This window comes from Myotis myotis, unplaced genomic scaffold (assembly GCF_014108235.1).
Source record: "Myotis myotis isolate mMyoMyo1 unplaced genomic scaffold, mMyoMyo1.p scaffold_m19_p_2, whole genome shotgun sequence".
Taxonomy (NCBI): domain Eukaryota; kingdom Metazoa; phylum Chordata; class Mammalia; order Chiroptera; family Vespertilionidae; genus Myotis; species Myotis myotis.
In genome coordinates, this window is record NW_023416324.1 from 61,585,651 (window position 1) to 61,612,186 (window position 26,536).

At 37.0% G+C, this 26,536-nt stretch overlaps 1 protein-coding gene across 2 annotated transcripts in view; it reads right to left on the reverse strand.

Moving 5' to 3' along the window:
- Positions 1-26,536, reverse strand: part of TTLL7 (tubulin tyrosine ligase like 7) — a 139,758-nt gene that overhangs the window by 50,946 nt on the left and 62,276 nt on the right. For both annotated transcript variants that reach the window (XM_036351279.1, XM_036351280.1), the window contains exons 8-13: positions 24,705-24,869; positions 20,108-20,266; positions 14,764-14,858; positions 8,252-8,399; positions 8,096-8,169; positions 6,357-6,492 (exon numbers count right to left, since the gene is read on the reverse strand). In XM_036351279.1, coding sequence (XP_036207172.1) covers positions 6,357-6,492; positions 8,096-8,169; positions 8,252-8,399; positions 14,764-14,858; positions 20,108-20,266; positions 24,705-24,869 — 777 coding nt within the window. The remainder of the gene's footprint in view (positions 1-6,356; positions 6,493-8,095; positions 8,170-8,251; positions 8,400-14,763; positions 14,859-20,107; positions 20,267-24,704; positions 24,870-26,536) is intronic.

Consider the following 26,536-nt stretch of genomic DNA (forward strand, 5'->3'; position numbering starts at 1 on the left):
ATCATATTTTTAAGACTTTGGAAAGCTGTGGATTAAAAAGTAGTATAAAGGAACTAAATACCAGACAGGGAAAAGTTCTTCCTAGGTTTGAAGAGATGAGTGACCTCTTTGTACATTGGGGTCATTTGCATATCTGGACACAGATCAACAAAGATCAGGCCCAGAACAGAGAGACTCTGCTACGATAAAAACCCAAAGGAAATTCCTATGGTCATGTGGGCTAGTGTAACATCTGGAAGAGCCCCACAGAGCCGGCCCTCTCCCCCTGCCGGGTCGCTCTGATAGCACTTTTTTAGTGTGAAATGACAGAGGAGAATGGAGGCGAGGATGGAAAGCCAGAAATACCTATCTGTAGTCTTACAGTTCTTAAATGCCAACAGAGAACGAGGCCTGTAATAAACACTGAATAGATGCCACCTTCAAGGCACTTGAAACTATAACTATTACAACCCAGCCTGGACCCAGTTCAACCTTTCTTATTTTATTTATTTATTTATTTATTTATTTATTTATTTATTTATATTTCAGAGAGGAAGGGAGAGAAAGAGCTAGAAACATCAATGATGAGAGGGGATCATTGATCGGCTGCCTCCTGCACGCCCCCTACTAGAGATCAAGCCCGCAACCCAGGCATGTGCCCTTTACCAGAATCGAACCAGGGACCCTTCAGTCCACAGGCCAAAGCTCTATCCACTGAGCCAAACTGGCTAGGGCAACCTTTTTATTTTAATTAAAACATATTTGACATATAACATTGTATAAAATTAGGATTTACAACATATTGGTTATGATACATTTATATATTGTAATATTGCCATTGTGTGTGGTTAGAATAATTAAGATCTAATCTCTTAGCAAGTTTAACTATTGTAGTTAAATATAATTGTCTATATTCACCTTTCTCCCATCCCACCACCCAGCTTGTGGTAACCACAATTTTACTGTTTTTAATTTGCTTTTTAAAAATTTCACATGTAAGGGATATCATACAGTGTTCGTCTCTCTCTGTCTGACTTATCTCCCTTAGCATAATGAGGCAATCCAGGTTGCCTCAAATGGCAGGGTTTTCTTCCTTCTCATCACAGAACAGTTCATTGTAGTCTATACCACATCATCTATATCCACTAATCCACTAACAGGCACTTAGGTTGTTTTCCACAGCTGCTGAACCAATTTACACTCTTACCATGAATGTGCAAGCATTCCTTTTCCCACATCCTTCCAATGCTTGTTAACTCTGTCTTTTTTTTATAATAACCATTCGAACAGGTATAAAGTGATATATCATTGTAGTTTTGATTTGTATTTCCTTGATGATTAGTGATGTGGAGCATCTTTTGTATCTCTGTTGGCCATTTGGATGTCTTCTTTGGAAAAATGTCTATTGGGTTCTTCTGCCCATTTTTTAATCTGATGGGTTGTTGTTGTTTTTTTGTTATTGAGTTACATGAATTCTTTATATATTTGGCTAATAACTCCTTATCCTCGATATAGTTTGCAAAAATATTCTCTCATTCTGTAGGTTGCATTTTTTTTGTTTCTTTGTTTGTTTCTTTTGCTATATTGAAGCTTTTAATTTTGATGTAGTACCACTTGCTGACTTTTGCTTTTCTTTAACTTTTCTTTGGCTCGAAGTAATTAGCCCCTCATTCTAACACTCCGTACTAAGAAATATTTGCCTTCTTTTGGAGAAAATATCAGTTCAGCTTTATGATTATTTTATAAACATCAAACAAATAAAAATTATAGGACATCCAAAATAACAATTTAAAAAAGTGACCTATAATCAAAAGTAAAGGATGTCAATAAAAGCAGGTCAATAAATAATCCAAATATTAAAATTAATAAAGATTTTTCAAAACTTATTATATACATGTTACAGGAAATAATGAAAAGGAGAACAAAATGAATGAAGGATCCAAAATTTTAACCAGAGAAATAAAATTTTAAAATACCAAATAGATATTCTTGAATTGACTAATATAATCTAAAATTAAGAAGTGATTGGGTAGGCTCAAGGGCAGTCTACACACAGCAAGAATATGTCAATGAAAATTATCCAAACTGAAACACACAGAGAGAGAGAAAGAGAGAGAGAGGGAGAGAGAAAAATAAAACAGAATGGGGCATCAAAGATAAATGGGATGCTGTCCAATAATCTAATATATGTGAAACTAGAGTCCCATAAAACAGACAATATACAAAATACAGCACAAATATCTGATGAAATAATGAAAGCAAATTTAAATGTATGGAAATTAAGCAACAAACTTCTAAATAACCAAAATAAAATTCAGAAAACAATTTTAAATGGCAGTAAATAAAACCAATGAAAGACATTAATGCCCGTCTTCAAGAAGTTGACAAAACCACAAGCAGGGTAAATACAAAGGAACTCACACATAGACACATCAAAGACAAAATGCTGAAAATACAAGAAAAAGCAGTCAAGACAAAGGACCTTATATTCAGAGGAAAATCAAACAAAAAACAATGGCTGGATTCTGAATAGGAATGAGAAGACAAAGAAATGACATCTTTAAAAGTGCTGAAAGGAAAAGAAAAAAGCCTGGTAAGATAAAATTCTATGCTCAGTGAAACTATCCTATATAATAAAAGAGTAATCTGCAAATTGATTGAAGGGTGGAATGACCAGTCAGCGGAGGGCAGGGCTAGCGAGCAGGCAGTGCCAGGCCAGCCAAAGCAGGCGCCAGCAGGCAGAGGGAGGGGATGGCGATCAGGGGGCGGGCAAATAGAAATATTAAAATATTTCTTCTAATTAATTCACTTTCAATGTGTAAAAATTTGTGCACTGTGCCACTAGTTTAAAATAATGATGAAAGTAAAAGACAATTTCAGCTTAAAAAAACAAAACAACTGAGAGAATTCATACTAAAATGAATATGAAATACTAGAGAAAGTTTCTTCAAACTAGGAGAAATGATCATGTCAGAAGCATGAAATGAAGAACACAAGAAAGGATAAATATGTAGGTAAATATGAAGTGGTATTTAGAAAACTATTAAAGACCACTTAGAGCTTAGAAAATAATAACAAGGTGTTTTAAAGACTGTAAGTAATATATGTGATAACAGCACAAAGTCTAGAGAGAGGCACCAAATAAAATTAAACCACTAGCATTCTTGTGAAGTGATAAAATACTAATTCAAGGTAGACTTTATGATTTAAGGATGCATATTGTGATTTCTTTTCAAAACCCCATATTATGCTGCAATATAACTAAAAGCCAATAGTGAAGATAAAATAATTTAAAAATTGACTTTTCCAAGAATAAGGAAAAGCAAAAAAGAAATACTAAACAAATAGTATAAATAGAAGAAAAAAAAAGACAAAAGGCAGACATAAACCCAACTATACCAGTAATTTTGTAAAATGATTTAAAGACACATAGTCAGACTAGATTTAAAAACAAGTATGACTTAACTTTATGCTATTTACCAGAGGTATTGTAAATATTGTTACTTTTAACATGAGTTACTAGTAAAAGTGGCTGGATAGAAAAGATGTGCCATTTAAACAGTAACCACAAGAAATAAACTATTAATCACGCAAAGTAAAATTTAAGACAAAGAATGTTACCCAAAAGAAAGATAAACACTGCATAATAATGATAAAATAGGAAAGGTGAATTAGGAAGACATCTTCATAACTTCAAAGAATCTGAAACAAAAATTGACAGAACTAAATCCACAAACCTCTCTCAGCAATTGCTACACTATGTAGGCCAAAAATATATATAAAAGGATATAGAATATTTAAGCAACACTAATAGTCAAATTTACTTAAACGACATCTATAAATCTCTACAACCAACACCTGCAATATACACATTACCAAGTAGACTTGGTACATTTGCTAAAATATGTACTATATTGAGACATAACGCAAGTCTCAATTCATTTTACAAGACTGAAATGCTTTTCTAACACCGATCAACTAGACCAGAAATCCCTAAAAAAATAAAACTACAAAATTAATGTATGGAAATTAATTAACAAACTTCTAAATAACCAAAATAAAAATCAGAATTTAATAAAAATATTAATATAAAAATTGCTATGTATAAGGGCAATATATAAAAATAATCAGATAGCTACTTCCAGGCAACAAACCAAAAAGTGAAAGAAAAAAAAATGAAAAACTATTTATTGGCAATAGTAGCAAAAAAACCCAAATACTTAATAAATTTAATGAAATATGTGCAAGAACTATATAGCAAAAACTACAAACAGAGCTGAGTAATAAAAGACTTAAATAAATGGAGATATGCCATATCAATGGATCAGAGACTCAGTATTGTTAATTCCCGAGAAATTGTTTTACAGTTTCCTCATAGTTCCAATTAAAACCCCAGCAGCCTGTTAAAAAATATTCTCAAGATGATTCTAAAATTTATATGAAAATGTAAAAGGACCTAGAAAGCCCAAAAGAGTTTGAAAAAGAACAAATTGAGGGCATGCACTACCTAATCTCAACACTTACTAAAAAGAAACAACAGTAAAAAAAAAAAAAAGTGCAAATTTGCATAAGAATAGGCTCACAGGCCTAGGGAACAGGGCAAAGTGGTGACATTTAAACTACATTTTGAGGAATAGAAATAGGGAATTAAGGTTTGAAGCCTATTTCTTAAGTGTCAAGTACTTTAATAGACTATTTTAGTTAACCTCAATTTTATTTTCATAACCAACCTGACAAGTAGTTTTAATACTACTATTTTGGTGACAAGGAAACCATTGATCAAATAGTTTAGCCTAAGGTTATAAAATTAACATGTGGGGAACTAGAATTTGAATCTAGATGTATCTGTACCCCTAGGTTTTCTACTAGAAAAAACAGGGATGGAGGATCAATGTAATGGGAAAAAGGAATAGATTATTTAGCCACAGGAGAGGGAAATAACATTATAGAACACGTGAAGAAAAATGAAGAAAGGTCTCCCACAGATAAAAAAAAAAAAAAAAAAAAAAAAAAGGCCAGGCTGGCTTGGCTCAGTGGTTGAACATTGACCTATGAACCAAGAGGTCACAGTTTGATTCCTGGTCAGGACTCTTCTCCAGGTTGCAGGCTCAATCCCAGTGTAGGGTATGCAAGAGGCAGCCAACCAATGATTCTCTCTCATCATTGATGTTTCCATCTCTCTCTCCCACTCCTTCCTCTCTGAAATCAACACAAATATATTTAAAAATAAAAACAAAAAGGCCACAGAACATAATTCTAATGTTAAAACATTTGCATACCTCAAAAGAGGGAAATTTGGAGGAAAATAACACTTGGGATATACAATGTTCCTTCTGCTTCTATCTCTTAGGTCTAGCCAGCTTGAAAATGGCTTTGAAACTTTCTGTTGTGGAATCTGAGTGAAAAGATCATATTTATCATGATTTTGTAATTACTCAATATAACAGTGTATCCATGATATGGGGAATATATTACTGCAGGGATATGTCAAGTAATATAAAGTCCAAAGAGTATTAATAGGTCCACATAAAGTTAGTTGCCCAATGGAACATTAGTAAGTGTCATGCAAGCAGAGGCTTGATTAGCACTTACACACTGGGCCTGTCTTTAAATTCTCCCTTTTGGAACCTCAGACTACCACAGTGAAGGATCTGGCTACCCTGCTGGGAGACCATGCAGAGAAAAAGAGACATTCAGTCAGCTCCCCAGATGTTCCAGCTCTCTCACCTGAGGCTCTAGCATGTCAGTGAAGCCATCTTGCATATCCTTTTAGATAAATGCAGTGAATCATACTTTATTCACTCCAAGCAAGACAAGCAGAAAGAACTACTCGAGTGAGCCCAGCCAAGTGTGCAGAATAATGAGCAAATAAATGAAATGGTTTATTATGCTGCAATAGATAACTGATAGACCATCAGTAAGGTAAACAGATTACTAGGTGGGGAGTGGGGGGATGTTTGGGGATATGCATGTGTATTTATTACTTCTCCTTTATCAGGTCTAGGCAGCATCAGGGAAAAATACTGAATAATGTCAGATACGCTACAAATAATGAGAACATTACAAACCACTTGGTAAATACAATGGATTTTTAATTCAGTTACATATACACAGTTGTTATAACACATGTTTATTACAATAGATCAGTATTGCAACATATAACATCAACATTCTCTACTGTATAATTTGTCCTGTTAGACAACTTCTTATTTTTGAAACCACCTGGTTGGTTATGAAATGTTACCAACTGTGAAAATGGAAGCAAGTGCATCTTCAACGTAAAATGTTTCTATATGTGGGACTGAGGTAGGTTGTTTTTTAAAAGCATATTATTTGGCATAATTCTTTTTTCTCTTTATAAACACGTATCCCTTTACCTTCATCCTTTTCAAAGGATTGTTCAGCTCACGCTGGAATGAAGCTGCTCTTCCTGAAAGAAAGGTCTGAAAGGCAGCAGCCAACAAATTTTCATACTTTTCAAGTAGAGTTTTATCATCAGGAGGATAAATTCGTCTACAATAAAATCAGATAAACCAACGTGTTTAAAAAACTAACAGACTGACAACTGTCAGGGGTGAGGGGTTGGGTAGCTGGGTGAAAGAAGGTAAAGGGATTGGCAAAAAACAAAAACATATACATAACACATACACACAGAAAACAGTGTGGTGATAGCCAGAGGGAAAGGGGGTAGGGCTAGATGGAGGTGGGCAAAGAGGGAGAAATAGGGATGATGAGCATTTGCCCATCATCTCATGCTTGGGGTGATGGGTGCATGATGAAGTGTGCAGATGATGTTTTGTTGAGTTGCACACTTGAAACCTGTATAATTTTGTGAACCAGTGTCACTCCCAGTAAATTCAATTTAAAAAAAAAAAGAAGCTATTATAGTGTAAGAGTTAATGTCAACTACATAGCTAATCCTTAACCTCCTATTCTGCCTTTACTGGGTGCCACAAATAAAGATGAATACAGTTATGAAAAATCCATAAATGTGCATTGTCATACACACAAGTTAAAGTTTATCTAGAGAGTTATCTTAAACAATGCAACTCCAGATGATACAGGATAAGGGTTTAGTTGGAGGTAGTGGTTGAAATCATTGCAGTTGGGTATACTAAAGAAATCCAAAACGTCATGGGGGAATGTTTAGGTGATGAGGGATAACTTGGGAGTGTTGGATTTAGTGTGGTTACTGACGAATGCAGAGATTAACCTGATGATCTCTTGGGATAGTGGAGAGAATTTGGTAGAGGTAGGGTGACAGGAAATGTGATGTCACCACTCCTGCTGATGGTGTTGAGGCGAGGGAAGAATGGCCTACTGTGAGTGCAAGATGATGTATGGCCCCCAATTCTCCTAATTCTGCTGAGGCCGTGTCAAAGCTTGGGAGGAAGGACAGTCTCTTTAAGAACACAAGGAGCTTAGGGGGTCTCCTTTTATCCTGTCAATGCTGATACCATGGAAAGGGTTTCATTTAGCAGAGTCCACACCCTTTCTAGTGTCTCATATCCGTCTCCTTCAAACATCTTCATTATTTGCCTAGTCCCTGATACATCAGAGTTTAGAACAAAATATAGTCACTCCTTGAAACTGGCAGAAAGAATACTAGTAGACCTGAAACGTGTCTCAAAACACCACATGATAACCAAACTAGAGGCTCAGTGCACGAATCTGTGTACTGGGGCCCGCTGGGGGAGCGCAGTTCATCCCAGTCAGCCAAGTGGCTGTGGACCCGCCCTCTGAGCAGCTGCTCCCGCTGTGGGAGCACACTGACCACCAGGGGGCAGCTCCTGCATTGAGCAACTGGTCGACCAGTCATTCTGGTCATCTGCCACTCAGTTGTGAGGCTTTTATATTATAGATAAGGTCACAGGATAATATCTGATTTAAAAGATAATATCAGATTTAACCACCCTCGAGGCTGGGTAGCAGGAGTCTCCCAAGTCTGAACCATCTACTTGCTGTCTACCTTTTCATTCTAGAAAAATATCAAACAAAAGCACTATCTCAGAGTAAAATGAACAGTGCTTAAAACAAGCCTAAAGCATTAAAAAATGTACACTCATTGTTTTGACACTTCACTTGTACAATCTGTATAAAAAGGAAGCATGCTTACCTATAATTCCCCATATGTCGATTTTCATGTTGTTCTTTAGAGACCTGCTTTCGCACTTGAACAAGTCTCTCTTTCTAGAAATACAGAAATTTGACAAATAAAACCTGGCAAATGAATTATGCAATTCAAAACGTGGGTGTGTTAAAATAGTCATACCAACTCCTCTTTCCGCCTCTCCAGCTGATGCCTCTGCTGCTCCCAGTCTGAGGAACCTGGCAAGAGCCTTTTGATTGAATTCTGACCATAAAGCCTCCTTTGAGCCTCAGCTTTTTGTTTGGCCAAGTTTTTCCTTTTATCGCTGGTCCTAAAATATAAAACACAAGATCCTATTCTAGAATTCCAATTGTGATTTTATCCTTGTGAGGAGAAGGAGCAGAAAAGGAGACACAGTGACAATAGGAATCAATGTTTATTAAATTATATATCCACATACGTTATATTCATCTAATCAGCATCAAATAAGGGTCTCCCAATTGTAAATAGAAGCTCTGAAGGTAACAAAATAAAATGAAAACAGTATAACGATGTACTAGCTGTACAATCTCAGGTTAATTACCTGCTGAGTCTATTTCCCCATCTATTAAATACTAACAAAAATGTTTCCCTCCTACAGTTCTTATAAAGATCAACATGTGGTATCAATAATAGGTCCTTAATAAATATGGGATCTTTTCTCTTCCTTCAACAATTCCATTTATATTTAAGTATTCCCTCATTTACACTAACCACTCCTTAGTTTATTTTCAATTCTGACTGAAATCCTAGCCTAACAATCACTATTTCTTTGGAGACTTCTGCATAGTCCTTCTCATGTTTGCCCAATCATGCGAATTTAGTTACAGCTGTCTGATTTCTATAGGAAAAGTCCTGTTGGGAGACTGCTTTCCTCTGAAGCTTGTTCCTCTCTTCCCTCCCATGTAGCAGGTGCAATCCGTGAAGAGTACCCGTTTGAGTACAGACTTTCAGTTTTGCACAATGAAAAAGTCCTGGAGATGGATGGTGGTGATGGTGGCACAACACTGTGCACGTACTTAATGCCACTGAATTGCACACTTAAAAATGGTTAAGATAGTAATTTTTATGTTAGGTATATTTTACCCACCCCCCCAAAAAAATTTAGTGAGTTGATATTTACCAGAGGAACAAAGATAAACGTACATTTAAATGAGAATATGTGCAAAAACCATGAACATGTGGAATAGCACCACACATGCATTCTTAGAAAAATTAATTCCAAGGCAGAGGAAAAGAAAAGTGATCATATTGATGAGAGATGCAAAGACCAGATCAAACATTGTTTTGTATACAATCTAAAGATCAAAACTGCTTTGATGCAATGTTTAAACCTCATCTGGTAGAGTAGAAACAACGTGATCAGAATATCAGAGTTTATAAATATCTTTTCAAATGTTGGCATTCCACGCCGGCCTGCTGTGGCTCAGTGGTTGAGTGTCAGCCCATGCACCAAGAGGTCACCGGTTCTATTTCCGGTTAGGACACATGCCCATGATTGTGGGCTAGATCCTCAGCAGGAGGCATCAGGAGGCAGCCAATCACTGTTGATTGATGTCGATGTTTCTCTCTCATTGATATTTCTATCTCTCTCTCCCTCTCCCTCTCCCTCTCTCAAGACATTTTTTTTAATGTTGGCATTCCTCAGGATTCTGCCAGCCCCCCCTTTACTTCTCAATATGTGCACTATGTGCTTTCATCCATTAGACCCAACAGCAATCTGTACATGGCTGTCAGTCAAATAGATATCTCTAACTCCCGGGGCACTGTATATCAGATTTCCCAGTTAACAATTCTGCCTGGGCTCACAGAGAACCTCAAAATTAGCATGTTTAAAACTGAACTATCTCTCTCTACCTTCCCCCATCAGTCCTCTAAATCTGTTTCTCACCTAAAATTTTTATCTAAATCATTACTGTATTGTCAAACAAGTTGCCCAAGCTAGAAACCCAGGAATCATGGTACACACTGAATTCCTAGTCCCTACTGCAGGAAGTAGTTAACACTTGTCAAATGATCCGCAGAGCCACAGAGTGGAGGCTGGAAAATGGGGCGGGGGTTAGCACTGGAAGAAGGAAGAAAGCCAGTAAAATAATCCAGGAGAGAAATGAGAAGTCATTAAACTAAGTGGGACTACAAAATTAAATGGTAGTCATACACTGTACAGGGTTCAGTTGATTCATAAAAAAAGGAAGGAACTAATGATAACTCCCAGCTTTGTAGCCTGAACATTTATATGGATGGTTTTACAATTAACTAGCAAAGCAAAGCAAGACACAAAACTAGGTTTGAGTACTTTTATATTATATAATAAGTACTTTTCTATGAGCATATGGTTTCCCTTTTAATAACTGAGCCACTTAAGGAGAGAAAATTTTACTAATTTTTCTATCTCCATCTTCTAGTACAATATAAGCTAAGAATGCACATTAAATATATGAAAAGGTTTTTCTTTTGTGGGTTGGAGGTAATAATTGACATCATTAGCAGAAGAAAAGAGAGAAACCCAGCAAGAACGGAGAAGATAATTCAACTTCTGGTCATATTGAATTTAAAGTGTCATCAGATCACTCATCCATTCATTCATTAACTTACTTCCTTACTAGTTCACTCACTCATTACAAATTAACTGAGCCCCTATTAGACCAGAAACATCGAGGGTAAATGCTCAGCAGAGATCTGCAAATGCAAGACCAGAGCCCAAGAGTGGGCAGAGTTGTCAAGAGGACCCTAATCTGTACCTCAATACAGGTGTAGACCTGGGACTCCAGTGTCTGAGTTACAAAAGATGCTACAAAAATGAATGAGACTGACACAGAGGAAAAGAGGGCTGAGGCAAGAATGCAGTGAAAAAAATGACAAGTAGGGGGAAGTGAAATCATAGAAGACAGAGAAATGCTCAAAGTTAAGTGAATTCAGAAAGTAGAGTGTCAAAGAGGCCAGTGAGAATCAATTTTCAAGGGCAGGGTAGCATGATTGCTGCATACACCATATACATGTAGCCTGTGAACTAGTCATGTCATAACTAAGGGTCAGATAATCTAATGTAACCTAATCTAATCTGAACTAAACTAATAAACAGTACAGTATTTCAGACTCACAGAACTCATGAGACTATAACTATCTTTTGTAGACTCAATTTTAATGATTCTAATACAATAGTTATGGAGGAAAAACGATTCTTCTTATCAACACACCAACACCCCAATATACAAGATTGCCTTTTCCTTTTATTACTGAAAAAGCACCTTTTTTACTTATTACTATTTTACTACTTACCTTTACTTATTCTTCTTTCTCTTGTTCTGCATATAGCCCCTTTTGTACTCTCTTGTCTCTGAAGACCCCATGCCAAATGTTTCAGAAAATTATCTGAATCTGAACTTAAATTACATTGTGCCATCCAAGTACAAAGGGGATCAATTCTGACCCCTCAATATGAGGTTCAGTATTCTCAGGGGCTGTAATATATATACTCTGAGCTATATACCACCAGTACACGCTTTTCGATTCTCTTGAGACGGAAAGTATACATTTACACTATGAATTTTGGGGTACATATGGAGCCATACTATAAGTAAAGCATCATACTAAGAATTGTGTTCTGGCAGGCATGGGCTCAGTGGCTGAGCATCAACCTATGACCCCGAGGTCACAGTTCAATGCCCAATCAGGGTACATGCCCAGGTTATGGCTTGATCCCCAGTGTGGGGTGTGCAGGAGGCAGCCAATCAATGATTCTCTCTCTCATCATTGATGTTTCTATCTCTCTCCCCCTCTCTGTTTCTAGCTGAAATAAATAAAAAATATATATATTAAAAGAATTGTGTAGAATAGCAAAGTATATGCTCCTTGACTTCAAGGAGCTTAGATCAAATTGAAAGGAAAAATCTGCCATGCCCAACTAAAAGAGCACAAAGCATAAAAGAGTAAACAAAGCAATAAGACATTCCCTATGCAGACTCTAATTCCTCCTGAAGTTCAAAGAAAGAAAAGATTAACTTGTGCTAATACACCATAATAAAAGATAAAATTAGAGTCATAGGCAGTAAGGAAAGCCATTCAGGATAAGGAACAGAATAAATCATCAACGAGAATAGGCTACACATGTGAGAAAAACCCTATATAATAAAACCCTAATATGCAAATCGACCGAACGGCCAGTTGCTATGACACACACTGACCACTAGGGGCAGACGCTCAATGCTGGAACTGCCCCCTGGTGGTCAGTGCACTCCCATGAGGGGAGCACCGCACAGCTAGAAGCCATGCGGCTGGTGAGCACAGCAGCAGCGGTGGGAGCCTCTCCTACCTACAAGGCAGCACTAAGGACACCTCAGCGGACATCCCCCAAGGGGTCCCGGACTGCGAGAGGAAGCAGGCCGGGCTGAGGGACCCCTTCCCGCCAAGTGCACAAATGTCACGCACCAGGCCTCTAGTAATGTGATAATCAGCCTAAATAAAACAGTTTTGGTCGGAGAGAAATAGGAAATAAGATGAAAAAGCTAAGATTAAGTTATATTATGAAAGGAACTTAGATTAAGTGTTGGCAATAGAAATCCAATTAGGTTCTTGAGCAGAAACATAACACAATAAAAAAATCATCGTGATAGTCTGATTAAAATAAATATAAATAGGGAATCACAGAACAATTTATTCTATCCAAAAGTAAAATAGTCCATATAAAAATTAATCCAATAATATTTAATAAATAGGCAAGAATTTTCCTAGTGTTCTCAGCTCCTGCTTATGTTTCCATGATGTGCCCATCGTATACCTTGCCACAGTGAAATACAAGTCTAACACATATGCCCATGGAGCCCTCCATCTGGATGGAGAGAAAAGGCACAGCTGCAACCTAAGCTTCATTAGCATAAGCTCTAAATGGTATGAATTTTGCTAAATTCTCTTAGTGGAACAACACTAAGAAAATTAAGAAAGATGAAGTCCAATTCTCCCTTCGTTTTAAGCCTAGAGATGTCTCACTGTTTCAATGTATATATCTCACTTTTAAGAAGACCAAAAACACCCGTGGGTGGCAAGTCAAAAGACACGCCAGGAAAAAAAAGAAAATTCAAGGCCTCCTTATACAGTAATAGTAAATAAATAAATAAATAAGTGTAGGCATATTGCTTAAGTAATTCAAAATAATGATACACTGTGTAAGCTAAATAAATAAAAATTTATTTTTTCTTTTCATTTCTTTTAACATAATTGAGATATCAGTAGAATTTAGGCAAATCATTCTTTAATCTGGCAAAAGGAGGAGTCATATGAACATTTTTGAACAAATGTATATGTCTATCTCTTTTTCTAATGATGCTTCCCATGAAAAGTACTTTTCAATCAGGCATCTGCTAAATGCTTGGAAACATTTAACATAAACAAATTTCATGGAAACATCCCACAGCTTCTTTAGAGCTCTTAAAATGACAAGTGGAATCAATTGAAATCATAAAATCTCTAAGATCAAAAAACCTTAGCGGTCCTTTAACCCAACACCCAAATGCTGTTTCAACACTTAAAATTGCAAACATTTCATTACTTCTTTGAGAAGTTCAGTTAAACTTCTAAAATATTTATTTCATTATGAGCCAAAAGCTTTCCCATATAATAGCGTTACAAATATTTGACATCCATGATCATATACACTGCAACCAGCAACCCTTCTTCTGGGTATATATCCAAAGGAGTTGAAATTAGGATTCATATAAATATCTGCACTCCCATATATATTGCAGCATTAGTCACAATAGCCAAGACAAAAGCAACCTAAATGCCCACCAGTGGATGAATGCATAATGAAAATATGGTGCATAATACAACAGAGTATTATTCATCCTTAAAAAAAAGGGGGGGATCGCATTGATGCTTTTCAATGGGAAGGTTAAGCCTCACTTAACAACTGCCTCTCTTTTCTGTTTACCCAGGTAACAATATATATTGGGAAGACTTCTGGAGAGAAAGGCAGAAAATCCACGTTTGAGATTTTTTACTTTCTGAATGACCTCTCTATTTTAGTTTCTTCTAAGGTGAGGAGATAATCTAGAGCGTTTCCAAAGGCAGTCTCTCTAATTCAACCTCATATTCTATATTACTAAACTAGAGGCCCGGTGCACGAAATTGTGTGTGTGGGTGGGGGGGGGGGGGGCGTTCCCTCAGCACAGCCTGTGCCCTCTCGCAGTCCTGACGCCTCGGCGGACATCCCTCTCACAGTCCAGGACCCCTCACTTCTCACTGCCTGCCTGCTCGCTGCTCCTTATGGCTCGGCTTGCTGCTCCTTAGCTGCTCCTTAGTGAGTGCGCTGACCACCAGGGGGCAGCTCCTGAGTTGAGCGTCTGCCCCCTGGTGGTCAGTGCACATCACAGCAACTGGTCATTTCACTGTTTGGTCAATTTGCATATTGGGCTTTTATTATATAGGATAAGTATAGCAATACTCTAACTTAACCATATTTTTTACTGTAGGTTCAGAGCCTTAAATGAGGAGAAGGAAATATTGTGTGTTAGAAGAGAGGAAAGGATATTTGAAAAAAATAAATGGAATTGAGTAATTCAAAATATAAAACACAAAAAAATTCAAGCCAATTCCATGTACAAATGAATGTTCTGTCAGATGTGGTGAAAATTTTCCAAAAAATGGAGGAAATACTTTACCTGATGTTGAGGAGCTTCAGTGCATTTAGCAGCACTCCCCTTTTTACATCATAGTCTATTTTCTGATCAGTCCCAAAGCTCGGAGCTCTGTTGATCTAAAATTTACAAAGAAAACAATGAGAATAAGCAATTGTGGGTAGGCCAAAAAATACAAGGTGTTCCCAAAAAAATTGTATACACACTTTAAAAGCTGATAGCTCAATTTTGAAAATGAAATGAATTTTAATAAACACTGCCTTTATAATTATTCAAAGTGTGTGTATATATTGGGATGCCCTGTATTCAATACATATTTGTTAATCTAATGTGGGATCCCCAACCAGTAGAAGAACTCTATAATAAACCTCAAAGCTCTGCATGGTAATGGACCGGTTACTATTGCCAAGCCTCCCTTCCCCATCACCCTAAGCCAGGCGTAAGGAGGCGTAAGGAGGCGTAAGGAGACCACCCCTTTCCTCCTGCTGTCTTGGCTCAGAATCTTCGGTCAGCATATCTGCTCTCCCCCTCTTTTCTACTCTCTTCAACCAAATTACCCCAAGCACTCTGAGTTTTAACTTCAGAGAAGTAAAAGTGACTCATCCTTCCATTACTAACTAAAAAATAAATTTTGCTTCTTCCCACCTGAATCAGACAAGATTTATCAATTTTCATTTCCAAAGACACTAGCTACATATTACTCAGAAGATACCATTAAGGGCAGCTGCAAACTAGCCTCCATGAACTTTCTCACTATATAAGGACTCACGGGAATAAATGAGCCATGTGTGGTTGTGATGTCATTTCCAACATCATTGCCAGGATTTCATTAGACAAAAAGCAAAAAATAACTCTATGTACCCAGAAATCCATTAGACAATATACTACCACTTCGGCAGCTGGAGTTTTGTTGTTGTTTTTTTTTGTCTTTGTTGTTGTTATGAAAATGTAACTGGAACAGCAGGTGTTTAAGAAAATTAAACACTGCTGAGTTCACAACTGCAGCTTAGCTTCATGACCACCAGATAACCCCACAGGCTATCCAAAAACACATGCTACGGGTCATAGGCAAGGGCTGTCTGATACAAATCTATCACCACAAGAGATAAGGTAGTTGATGACATGCATTTTACAATTGGCAGTTGAACGAAAAAAACACATTAAACTTAAGAAATCATTCAGAAATACAAATGCCTCTAATTAGGAATGTGGCATGAGATCACTGCAGAAAAATTAGTTAATAGAAGCTAAATAAAAGACAGAAAGATCACCTGTAGCCTGACTATCTAGTGTATTGTTAATCATTTAATAAATGGTATTCCAGATATTTGCTATGCATATTTATAATATTCATTTTACCTTCCCAATAAATGTCTATATTTAATTATACTATTTTATAATCCAAGTTTTCCTTTTAACAATGTATCATGAAAATCTTCCATGTCAACATTTTGACAGATGCATGATAGTCTTTTTATAGAAATACCAGAGGCCTAATGTACAAAATTTGTGCAAGAGTAGGCCTTCCTTCCCCTGGCTGCCAGCACCGGCTTCCTCTGGCACCTGGGACCCAGGCTTCCCTCTAGGTGCCAGTAGGCCCTCGGGACCTGGGCTTCCCTCGCAGCCCCAGCTTCGTCCAGAAGGTCATCCAGAAGGATGTCCGGAAGGATGTCCGGCCTAATTAGCATATTATGCTTTTATTATTATAGATGCCAAGCTGTATTTTTCCTTTGATAATTTCTGATTCAGAAGGTGATTAACATATTCCCGCCTGTGTGCTGTGCTCTTAGGGAAGGGAGTAGCTTGGTAACTGCAAGAACATCCATTTACTCAAGTGTTGTTAAGTGTTATCTCTTAAAAGTGCAGAGAAAGGATAATGTCTTTTATATGAAAAATGTTTCAACCATTCCATAGTGACTCAAATCTCTAGAATTTGTAATACAACGATAGTTCTGCTATTACATGTAAGTAACAAATTATAAAATTAACCAAATATTTAGGAACTGACAATTATTAATTGGTTCACTGAAATGTTATCTGTAATGAATCCCTTAGGTGCTCCATTCTAAAACTGCAGTCTGGAATTCTGCCAGGCATATCCCTTCTGCAGAATGGTAATTTGGGACAATACAATCTCAAACCCCTCTCTCATATCTATTTCAAAGTCTTCCTCCTGCTATCACATAAAAGAAACTGGTTGATGAAGAAATGTAACCAATTAAACTAATACATGAAAAGGTTGAAAAAACACCTTTTGTTCAATTAATGTCTTGGATTTTTAAAATTTTTATGAGCGTGGTACAAAAAAAATATGAGAACCACAAATGGCTCACAGAAGAAACTCTGAAAATTGGGTTTCATACAGCCAAAATTCTACTCTGTAATGTTGATGGCTTCTCTAGTTTTCACTGCCTAAATTCTAAAACAGACAAAACCTAGCCAATGTCATAGTCTTAAAATTCAGCAGCTTGTAAAAGGGTGTGAAAATGAAAATTATTAGAAAGCAAATTAAATCAGTATTATTTATTAACTGTCCAAATTATAGCTGTATTATCAAAACAAACACAATCATTTCATGCACATATAAAAGTATCCAGAATAGATTCTGTGCTCCTAAATTAGTGCTCTTCCCTCTGCCCAGTAACTTCTCCCCACCCTACCCCCATTTCTCCAAACCCCAACCCCTATCCCACCTTCTAAATACCTTGCTCAGGTTTTCCCTCTTCTGCAAAGATTGTTTTCACTCTCAAATACACACATGAACACAGAGAGGTTAGTCAGTTTATTGTTTGTGCTGGCACCCTGCTTCCTCCTTATACCTACAACCATTACCATAAAACACACATCTGAGTCCCCACAAGTGTTTTGTCTTATTCTTCTTGTATCTCTACCAACTGGCACAATGACTTATTGAAATTAATTCAAGGCCCTGCTGGCATGACTCAACGGTTGAGCATCGACCTGTGAACCAGGAAGTCATGGTTTAATTCCCATCAGGGCACATGCCTGGGTTACAGGCTCGATCCCCAGTGTGGGGCAAGCAGGAGGCAGCTGAAACATTGATATTTCTTTCTCTCTCTCTCTCTCCCTCTCCCTTCTTCTTTAAAATCAATTAAAGCTGAAACCGGTTTAGCTCAGTGGATAGAGCGTCGGCCTGCGGACTGAAGGGTCCCAGGTTCGATTCCGGTCAAGGGCATGTACCTGGGTTGCGGGCATATCCCCAGTAGGAGATGTGCAGGAGGCAGCTGATCGATGTTTCTCTCTCATCGATGTTTCTAACTCTCTATCTCTCTCCCTTCCTCTCTGTAAAAAATCAATAAAATATATTTTAAAAAATAATAATAAAATAAAATCAATTAAAAATATTTTTAAAAAGAAATTAATTCAGTTAAAGTATGAGTATTCATATCCTTCCAAATTCAATGATTTTCCCTAAAAATGTTTTCTATCCTTGAAAATTTCTGCAATTTGCCTCTACAAATCATTACTGGAAATTATACCAGTGAACTAAAAGTTATCGCATTCTCAGAAGCACCTTCTCCATTGTTCCACTGGATGGCGCCAAAAGGTTTTTAACTACATATTTAGAACCATTACCATTGCAGCTGAAATTACAAAGAAACAAAATCATTACATAAGGTTCTTTTCACTGTTTTAATATAATTAAATGTTCATTCTCCACAGCTTTTAGTTGTGTGTTTGCTTTCTTTGAGTTTTTTAATGGTTCTGATTGATCCAGAAATGATGAAAAAAAATGAATAGAAAATGAAACTATGTTAATGCAAACAATAGTATTTAGCCATTGGTTATTGTGGAATTTTGTAATGGTTCTTATTTTCCTGAAAATGAAGGACAAAATAAAGCAGAAGAAACATTAATGCAAACAATGGTATTTTGAGCCTTAAAAACAAAACAAGACAGAATTCAACCATTCAGTCAATTCTGGTTTACCCAGCTAAGTTCCAATTAGGCCACTGCTTTTAAAAACTATAAATGTCTATAAAGTCATTCGTCCCTGCACTTCTTGCAGTTCTACCTCCTGCATGTGCCTTCACTTCTTCCCCACCCATCAAGGATAAAAGACAAGTATCAGGGGTAGAAAAAAATACAGCTGAGAGCAGGAAAGGGTGACTGCAGACAAAACAATAACCCTGGACAATGTCAGGTCTCAGTACACTAGACATGGTGCAGCCAAGTGCTCTGATATCCAATGGAGGGAGCTAAAGGGCAAGCAACATTCCTCATATTCATCTTATTTCTAGGGCCCAAGCAGGAGCAAAATTTGAACACCTGACAAAACTGTAATTGGAAATATACGTATTATTTACTCATAGTACATTCAATTCACACAGGAAACCATCGGCCCTGTGGTTTGGAAAAGTATTCTTCCCAAAGAATATATTTTGAATGTTTTGATCTCATCTATCACTCATTCAATTTACTTTTGCAAGCCTTGATATTAAAGATGTAATTGCAAACTTCTAAATCATCAACAAAAAAGAGAGATAATCCAACTTAAAATGAAAGGTAATTGCTGCTGATATGTTCTATAGGAATATATTCCTCAAAAATATAACTAATCTTGTAAGCACTAAGTGTTTGGAAATGTGCTGTTTTCCTGATAAAGTTTCCTACATACAGTACTTTGTGACCATACACTCTGCGACCTAAGGTTTCTTCTGGATATATTATAAATTAATTAAGACTGGAAGGAAAGGTACAAAAAAATCTTTAAAGAGATCATTTTTATTTGTTCCTGTATATTACTCTATATTTTCCAGATGTGACCTTTTATAAATAAAAGGAATGACAACTCTGCCCATAGCAGGGACGGGCAGCAAGTCCAAAGGCACACAGCTGATGGGCTGGACTTGAGGGGAGGCCCAGGTATGTGATATGGCCATAATGGCACATTCAAGCCACCTGGGTGTCAGGATTAATGAACCCACTGGAGCGTCTCTCTTCGAGAGCGTGAAGGGAGACACACTGAGGACAGAGAGGCTGTGGTCCCGGGGCCCAGGTGCCCACATAGAGAGAGGAAAGATAGCACCCACACGTCATGAAGTGGTAGGAGCCCTGAGGCTGAGAAAATATTGGAGGAAGTAGTTAAAAAATCAGTAAAAGTAGATCCATATAGATATTCAAAATTCCTGGCCTAGAAATTCAATACTACTTTGGGAAAAGTAATATCAAAGAAATATTGATCTTTCTTAGAACTGTTCTGTTCCATGAATTTTCATTCTCTTTCTCCCACACACTCCATTCAGGCCTCTTTCTGCTCAGTCAACGAGACAACGGTGCCAAGTACACATTTAAAAACATTTATTTTAATGCACAGTGATAACATCTCTTCTTAAAAATGCCTTACCTCCAGAAGCCACGGCTTTAGCTTTCTGTCCAACAAAATATCAAATCCCAGGACTTCGAAGCAGACACTTTCACTCCCCGGAGGCTGCCCAGGTCTGCACATCCGATAAGCATGCAGGACATGAGGCTCTGCCACAATCAGAGTCTTAACCACCAGCTCCTACAAGCACAGATTTTTAAAAGGTGAAAATGCCTTATTTCTTTCTCATTTACACACGTGGCAATAAGGCCTGGACTTAAAACTAGCCCTGGGGCATCCAGCCCCGCCACTGCCCTGACTTCCCTCCATCCAACTCTTCCCGGACCCGCCAAGCTCCCGCCATGCCTGTCTCCTCTGGGATCATCTCAGTAACTGTTCCACTTCTTGGGACATTCTTCTCCCCCTATGCCTATGTCTTCATCCTTGATATCCAGAGAGGCCGTCCCTGACCCTGGGGTCAAAACCGCCACCCATCAGCCCTTACTGCATAACTTCGCAGCACAGAACCAGCCGATCTTTTCCTTGTTTTGTTAGAGCAGGGTCCTTGTGTGTCTGATTTACAACCCCATCCCAGTGCCTACCATAGTACCTCACATACAGGAGATGCTCAAAAACATTTGTGAACAAATGAGTAAACTAACTCACAAACGACATTATAGAATGTTCACTTGGACATCGGCTGGAAAGAGCGAGGGGAGAACCCCAGAGAGCTGGGTTTCTTCGTGCAGTGAGGCAATACTGCCACTGAGTGAGCTGGCTGGCATCATTTTCCGTGAGGACACAGAATGTGACGGGGCTGAGTTACTGATGCCAATAAAGCAAAAAGTTGTTTTAACTGAAGCTGGAGAACAAGCTATGGATTGTTGAAAAGCTGCCCCACTGGCTTTTGCTTAGAATATATTGCCTTTGGAACTGCCTCTCTACAGGTACTGCTGCCAAATGTGAACTGGCAATAGTAATAACACCTGCTGCAAAAAGACTGACGAAGGGACAAAATGAGACTCCACGTGAAACTCTCAGTGTAGCAACCAGAGCACACTGAACCTGAACTAAGTGTTAGCAACTTAACTAGACTACTGTTACAGTTATTCTATTATTCCACTAGAAGTCCTCTCATATGTCAGGTCAGACACAAAATCCCACTACCAGCTGGGCGCAATATTTAACCGTATGGGAGAAAAATGGAAGGCAGAAATTAACCTCACTGATACCCAGAATCTCAACCCCAATGCTATCTGGAAGTAAGGGTCAGAGATCCCATGAGGTTGTTCTCAGAAAATTTTATTCAAAATAACAAATTAAAGGTAACACCAAAGAATTTAAAGATGAAAGACAAAAAGCACTCCATATAAATCTTTGGAAATATTACTAAAACAACTGGAGAGTACCAAAAAAAGTTAAAACCTTGGCTAATACGTGTTTGTGTAGAACAAGACAGTGAGGGGAATTAATAGACCCTACCGATCTCTGTTTTTTTCTACATAAAAAACAACACATTTTTAGAAATATAAAGGCAAGCTTGCAGGTATATGTGAAATCAGGAATGATATAATCAAGCAAAAATCAAATTTCACCAATTCTTTTCCAAGTACCATTGCTTTGAAATATGATTTGTAGATTTGTACACAAAATATACAAAAAGGCATTACAATCATTTTTAATCTCTATGGCCTGATTTTCTGTTGATTTTTTATTCATTCTTGTTAAGCACAAAAACACACATCTCTGTGCTTCATGGAAGGTATTGCTAGTTTTTAGATATAGGCAGTTTCTTTTTTAAAAAATTACCCCCCAAAAAAGAGGTCATTAAAAAAAGCCTCCTAAGTTAAATTCATAAAATTTGTAAGCTATTAACATTACGATAAAAATCTACTACATTTGCCTTCTCTACCTCCTCCTATTGTTCTCTTTTTATAATATAGTATTTTGTTGATTCACCTTAAACAGAGAGATCTTTACAAATTATATGTAATTCTGAATAAAGACAAAATTTTAAATAACTAAGTAAATGCAGACAATCTGACAAGATAAATGTAAGAAATGTACTTGGAAAAGTTAATAATTTAATAAGTTATTAATTTATTTAAATTATTATATAAATTTATTAATTTATTAAGTAATCGATTACTTATAGATTATTAATATACATTCTAACTAAGGTAGGCAAAAGTGATGCAAAATTTAGCCACTTATGGAGGAGATCATGAATGTGTCAGACCTTAATGGACTCACATTGGTCATGTTTAGGTCATATCTGAAAGTTATACTTTAGGCTATAACAGAAAAGTTAATTGCCTAACCTATTAATAATATTAGTATTACTTCTAAACCTTCTCCCAATTTAATCATGTGGAAAAAGTACCACTTATAAGCTCATGATACTCACTTTTCTCTGACTGATTCTCTCTATACATACTTCACCAAGGCAGCCCAACAGGCGCCACCTTTTTACAAAGACATTCCCATATGGACATGAAATATTTGGTTAAGAAAAATTAATATTGGAGAGTATATAAAATGTCCTTGGTCTAATCATCAAATAACCTACTCATTAAATCGTCCAGGCAATATCATGTACCATATGATCTTCCATCAAAAAGCAACTGCCCCAACATAAATTTCTCAACTCTGAGTCTTCTAATCCACTATGATAGTAAATCTATCATTAGAACATTTTTTGAAATTTCCACAGAATTGGCCTTGCTAAAATAAATAAGTAAATAAACATAGGGTTATTGTAATCAAATTTTTGTTTGGAGGTATGTAGTTTCTCAGGAAGATATAATAGAAAGTAAACAAGTTGGTGGGCATTTAACCAAATCCAGATGACAAACATTTTTCATGAGTCCTACATTTTTAAAACTTTTGAATGGGTTGTCAATATTTACAAATCTGGGGATTTACAGCTTCTATTGACAAATTAGGAGATGAACCACCCTGGGCCCAAAATATCATGTGCACCAATAGAATAGTGCTGAGTGGTATCTATGTGCTTCAGACCTCTTTTTTATGCTCTTCAAATTAGCACAGTTCCCAGCGCACCCTAATTGATTCTATGCAAAGGTCACTCTTTTTCTCTTGTCTGACATCTAAGAATCTTTGGATTTATGTCCTGTGACATAAAATATAAGGAGTAACAAACATCAATCAACAATCAACCAAAGATAAATATAATGATGCTTATTTTTCTCTCTGATTTTCTCAGCTGAACCAAGTTCAACTACCTATGAACTTTCATGTCCATTGCCATTACAGATTTATTTAAATTATATATTATTTGTCCCCAAAGAAAAGCCAAATCAAATTATATAGCCCTTAATCACATTATTTTCAGTAGACACGGTCTTCTAACTTGGAATACCATTTTATTTAATACTTCTGCTAGAATTAATAAAGGGTCTGTTTCGCCAAAGTTATCTTCTCTTATCTGTTTCCTTGTTTCTCTTCACCTTTACCTTTTGGAATTTCATCCATTGCCACGGCGTTATATATCAATTGCACCACAAACACATTCCTGACTGCTTGATCTTTCTACTTGAGACAGCATTTCAGGTTCAACACATCTAAAGTAAAATTCATCATCATAGCCTCACGGACTTTTAAAAGCTTGGTTCGGAAGTCAATGCCTCCAAGAAGTCCCCTCTCACCACCGACCCAAAGCTACTGTATGTGGTTTCCTCTACCTCCCACAGAATCCACTGCTGCCTCCTCTGTTGTGCTTGCTACACTGCATTTCAATAACAATATTTGTGCTGGTTTTTCCTGCCAAACTCTAAGTTTTTCAAGAACCGGAGGTGTAATTTATAAACCTTCAAATTATCAGACAAAGATAGGCTTATATTATGGGTGCAATAAATGTTTACTGGACAAATGAATGAATAAACAAATAAATAAGTAAAACTATTTTCCCTCATCTGCAAATAACTAAGTTCTAAATCTTCTCAAAAATAAATTCCTTCCTACTCTATTTCAGATAATGCCACCTCCATTCTCCCTTATATAATTACTCCTTAAAACCAGAAGAATCACTGAGTACTTCTCTCCCATTCTGAACATTCAATTAATCCCAACGTTTACCTCATTGCTACCCCTTTATTGTGTTCAATTTAGGCCTTTCTTTTCACTAAAAGTACTCCCAAAGGCCCTCTTCTACCTACTCTTGGTCTTCACTCTAACCCATTCTACACCCTTTTTCAGATGTACCTTTTTAGTTCATAGTCCTTGACCTTATTATTCTCCTCCCTTAAGCCTTGATTAAGCCTGGACGTTAAGCCTTGATTTTCAGACCTAAAATTTAGCCTCTACATATCTTTTCAGCCATAAGTCCCCACGCATCTCCCACAAATACCAAATGTACCAACCTGGACCACTTAACAGTACTCTCATACCTCTCCACGCTTTTACTTACGTTTTCACCTCCACCTAGAATTCCCTCTCCCATCCCTAGCAGTGAAAATACTACTCATGTATCAAGGTCCATCCCAAATTCTACTTCCTTCATGAAAACATGCCTTATCTGCCCAATCTAATGTAATCTGCTCTTTATTTAAAATGCTTGGTGATCCTTTAATTTAATCTGAGGAAAGACAGTCATAATTGTGGAATAGTATACTCTTACTGAAATGTCACTCCAAAACTTGGCAACATCATGTTGATTTGCTTGCAGGAATTCTGTAAACCATTTGATGGAGCGTTTGCTGCCCTTGTTTTCCGTCTCGTCCCTTTCAAAACGTTCATTGTGCTTGTTCACCGAGTAGTTTGTCAGGTGCATGTATAACTGGGTCTGTAACAAGTAAGAACCAAAGGTATCACCTATGAGACTCTAGAACCGTGAGATTTCACAGAAAAGAAAAGCATCCAAAGATGAAAGATGATTTTAAAGTTTAAAATATACAGATTGAAAATTTCACAATTACTTTGAAAATTTCCAAACTAAATGGAATGGCACGTTTCCCTTAACATGACTGTAGTAATCTATATCTGCCACAGAGAGCATTAAAATAATAAGAATCTATAGAGTAATTAAATGAAAATGTAAAATTGTATATTGCTAAGTAAGAAAAATGCTCTTTTGTTCATTTTTTTGTTCGCTTTTTTGGTCACTTACAGTTTTGTTTTTTGTTTGTGTTTTGTTTTTTTTTTTAATTTTATTGATTTTTTACAGAAAGGAAGGGAGAGGGATAGAGAGCCAGAACATCGATGAATGACAAACATCGACCAGCCGCCTTCTGCACACCTCCCACTGGGGATGTGCCCACAATCAAGGTACATGTCCCTGACCAGAATCAAACCCGGGACCCTTCAGTCCGCAGGATGACGCTCTATGCACTGAGCCAAACCGGTTAGGGCGGTCACTTACAGTTTTTACTCAAATTTGTGTTTAGGAAAGGAATTTTCTGAGAGAACATTCTAAGTCTTAGCAAAGAAACATTAAAAAATGAAAGCTCAAGTAAGTAGCATAAACCAAAAGACAGGACTAGCAAACACAGCCTCTGCCCCATTCTTATGCAGAGGCCACTGTAACTGGTTAACAAGATCAATGCAGTGATGGCGAACCTTTTGAGCTCAGCGTGTCAGCATTTTGAAAAACCCTAACTTAACTCTGGTGCCCTGTCACACATAGGAATTTTTTGATATCTGCAACCATAGTAAAACAAAGACTTATATTTTTGATATTTATTTTATATATTTAAATGCCATTTAACAAAGAAAAATCAACCAAAAAAATGAGTTCGTGTGTCATAGGTTCACATCACTGAACAGAGTGCACTCAGCAGACCATGCTGTTCCCCATGCAGTGCTGTAGTGTCTGAACGATCAACAGCACATTTATGATGCTCCATATTAGAGCTGTTTTGTCTTTGCCTCTTTATATCCTTATGTTTGCTGAGTGTTTTTCTCAAATAAACTTGAAAAAGATTGGCTCCTTACCAATCTCCCATGAACATTTATCAAGTCTATAAATCCTGCTCTCATGATCCATCTCCTAGAGGTGACTTCAGGTAGCATTGTTGCATCACAATGAATATATGCTTCATGAACATGATTAGTATTTTGGCTTGTTAATAACTAAGTATATTCATGTCACATTTTTTTCACTGCCATTACTTAGGTCTACAGTCTTAAAATCTTTAAAGCAAATATGCAGAACTCCTCATTTGAATTATATGTGCTCACCACTAATTAAGAATTTATTTTTTCATTTATTAAACAATATTTAAGGAGCCCCTACTACCAGTTCCCTTACTCTTCCTCTGCCAGGTTTACAAAATTTTTTAATTCATTGAATATAGTAACATTTATGATCAACCCTTATTATTGAATTTTGAAAATATAACCATTCCTTTTTATTATTTTTTTGAGAGAGAGAGAGCGAGAGAGAGAGAAGGGGAGTGAGAGATAAAGGGAGTGGGAGAGAGAGAGAGAGACAGAGATCGATTTGTTGTTCCA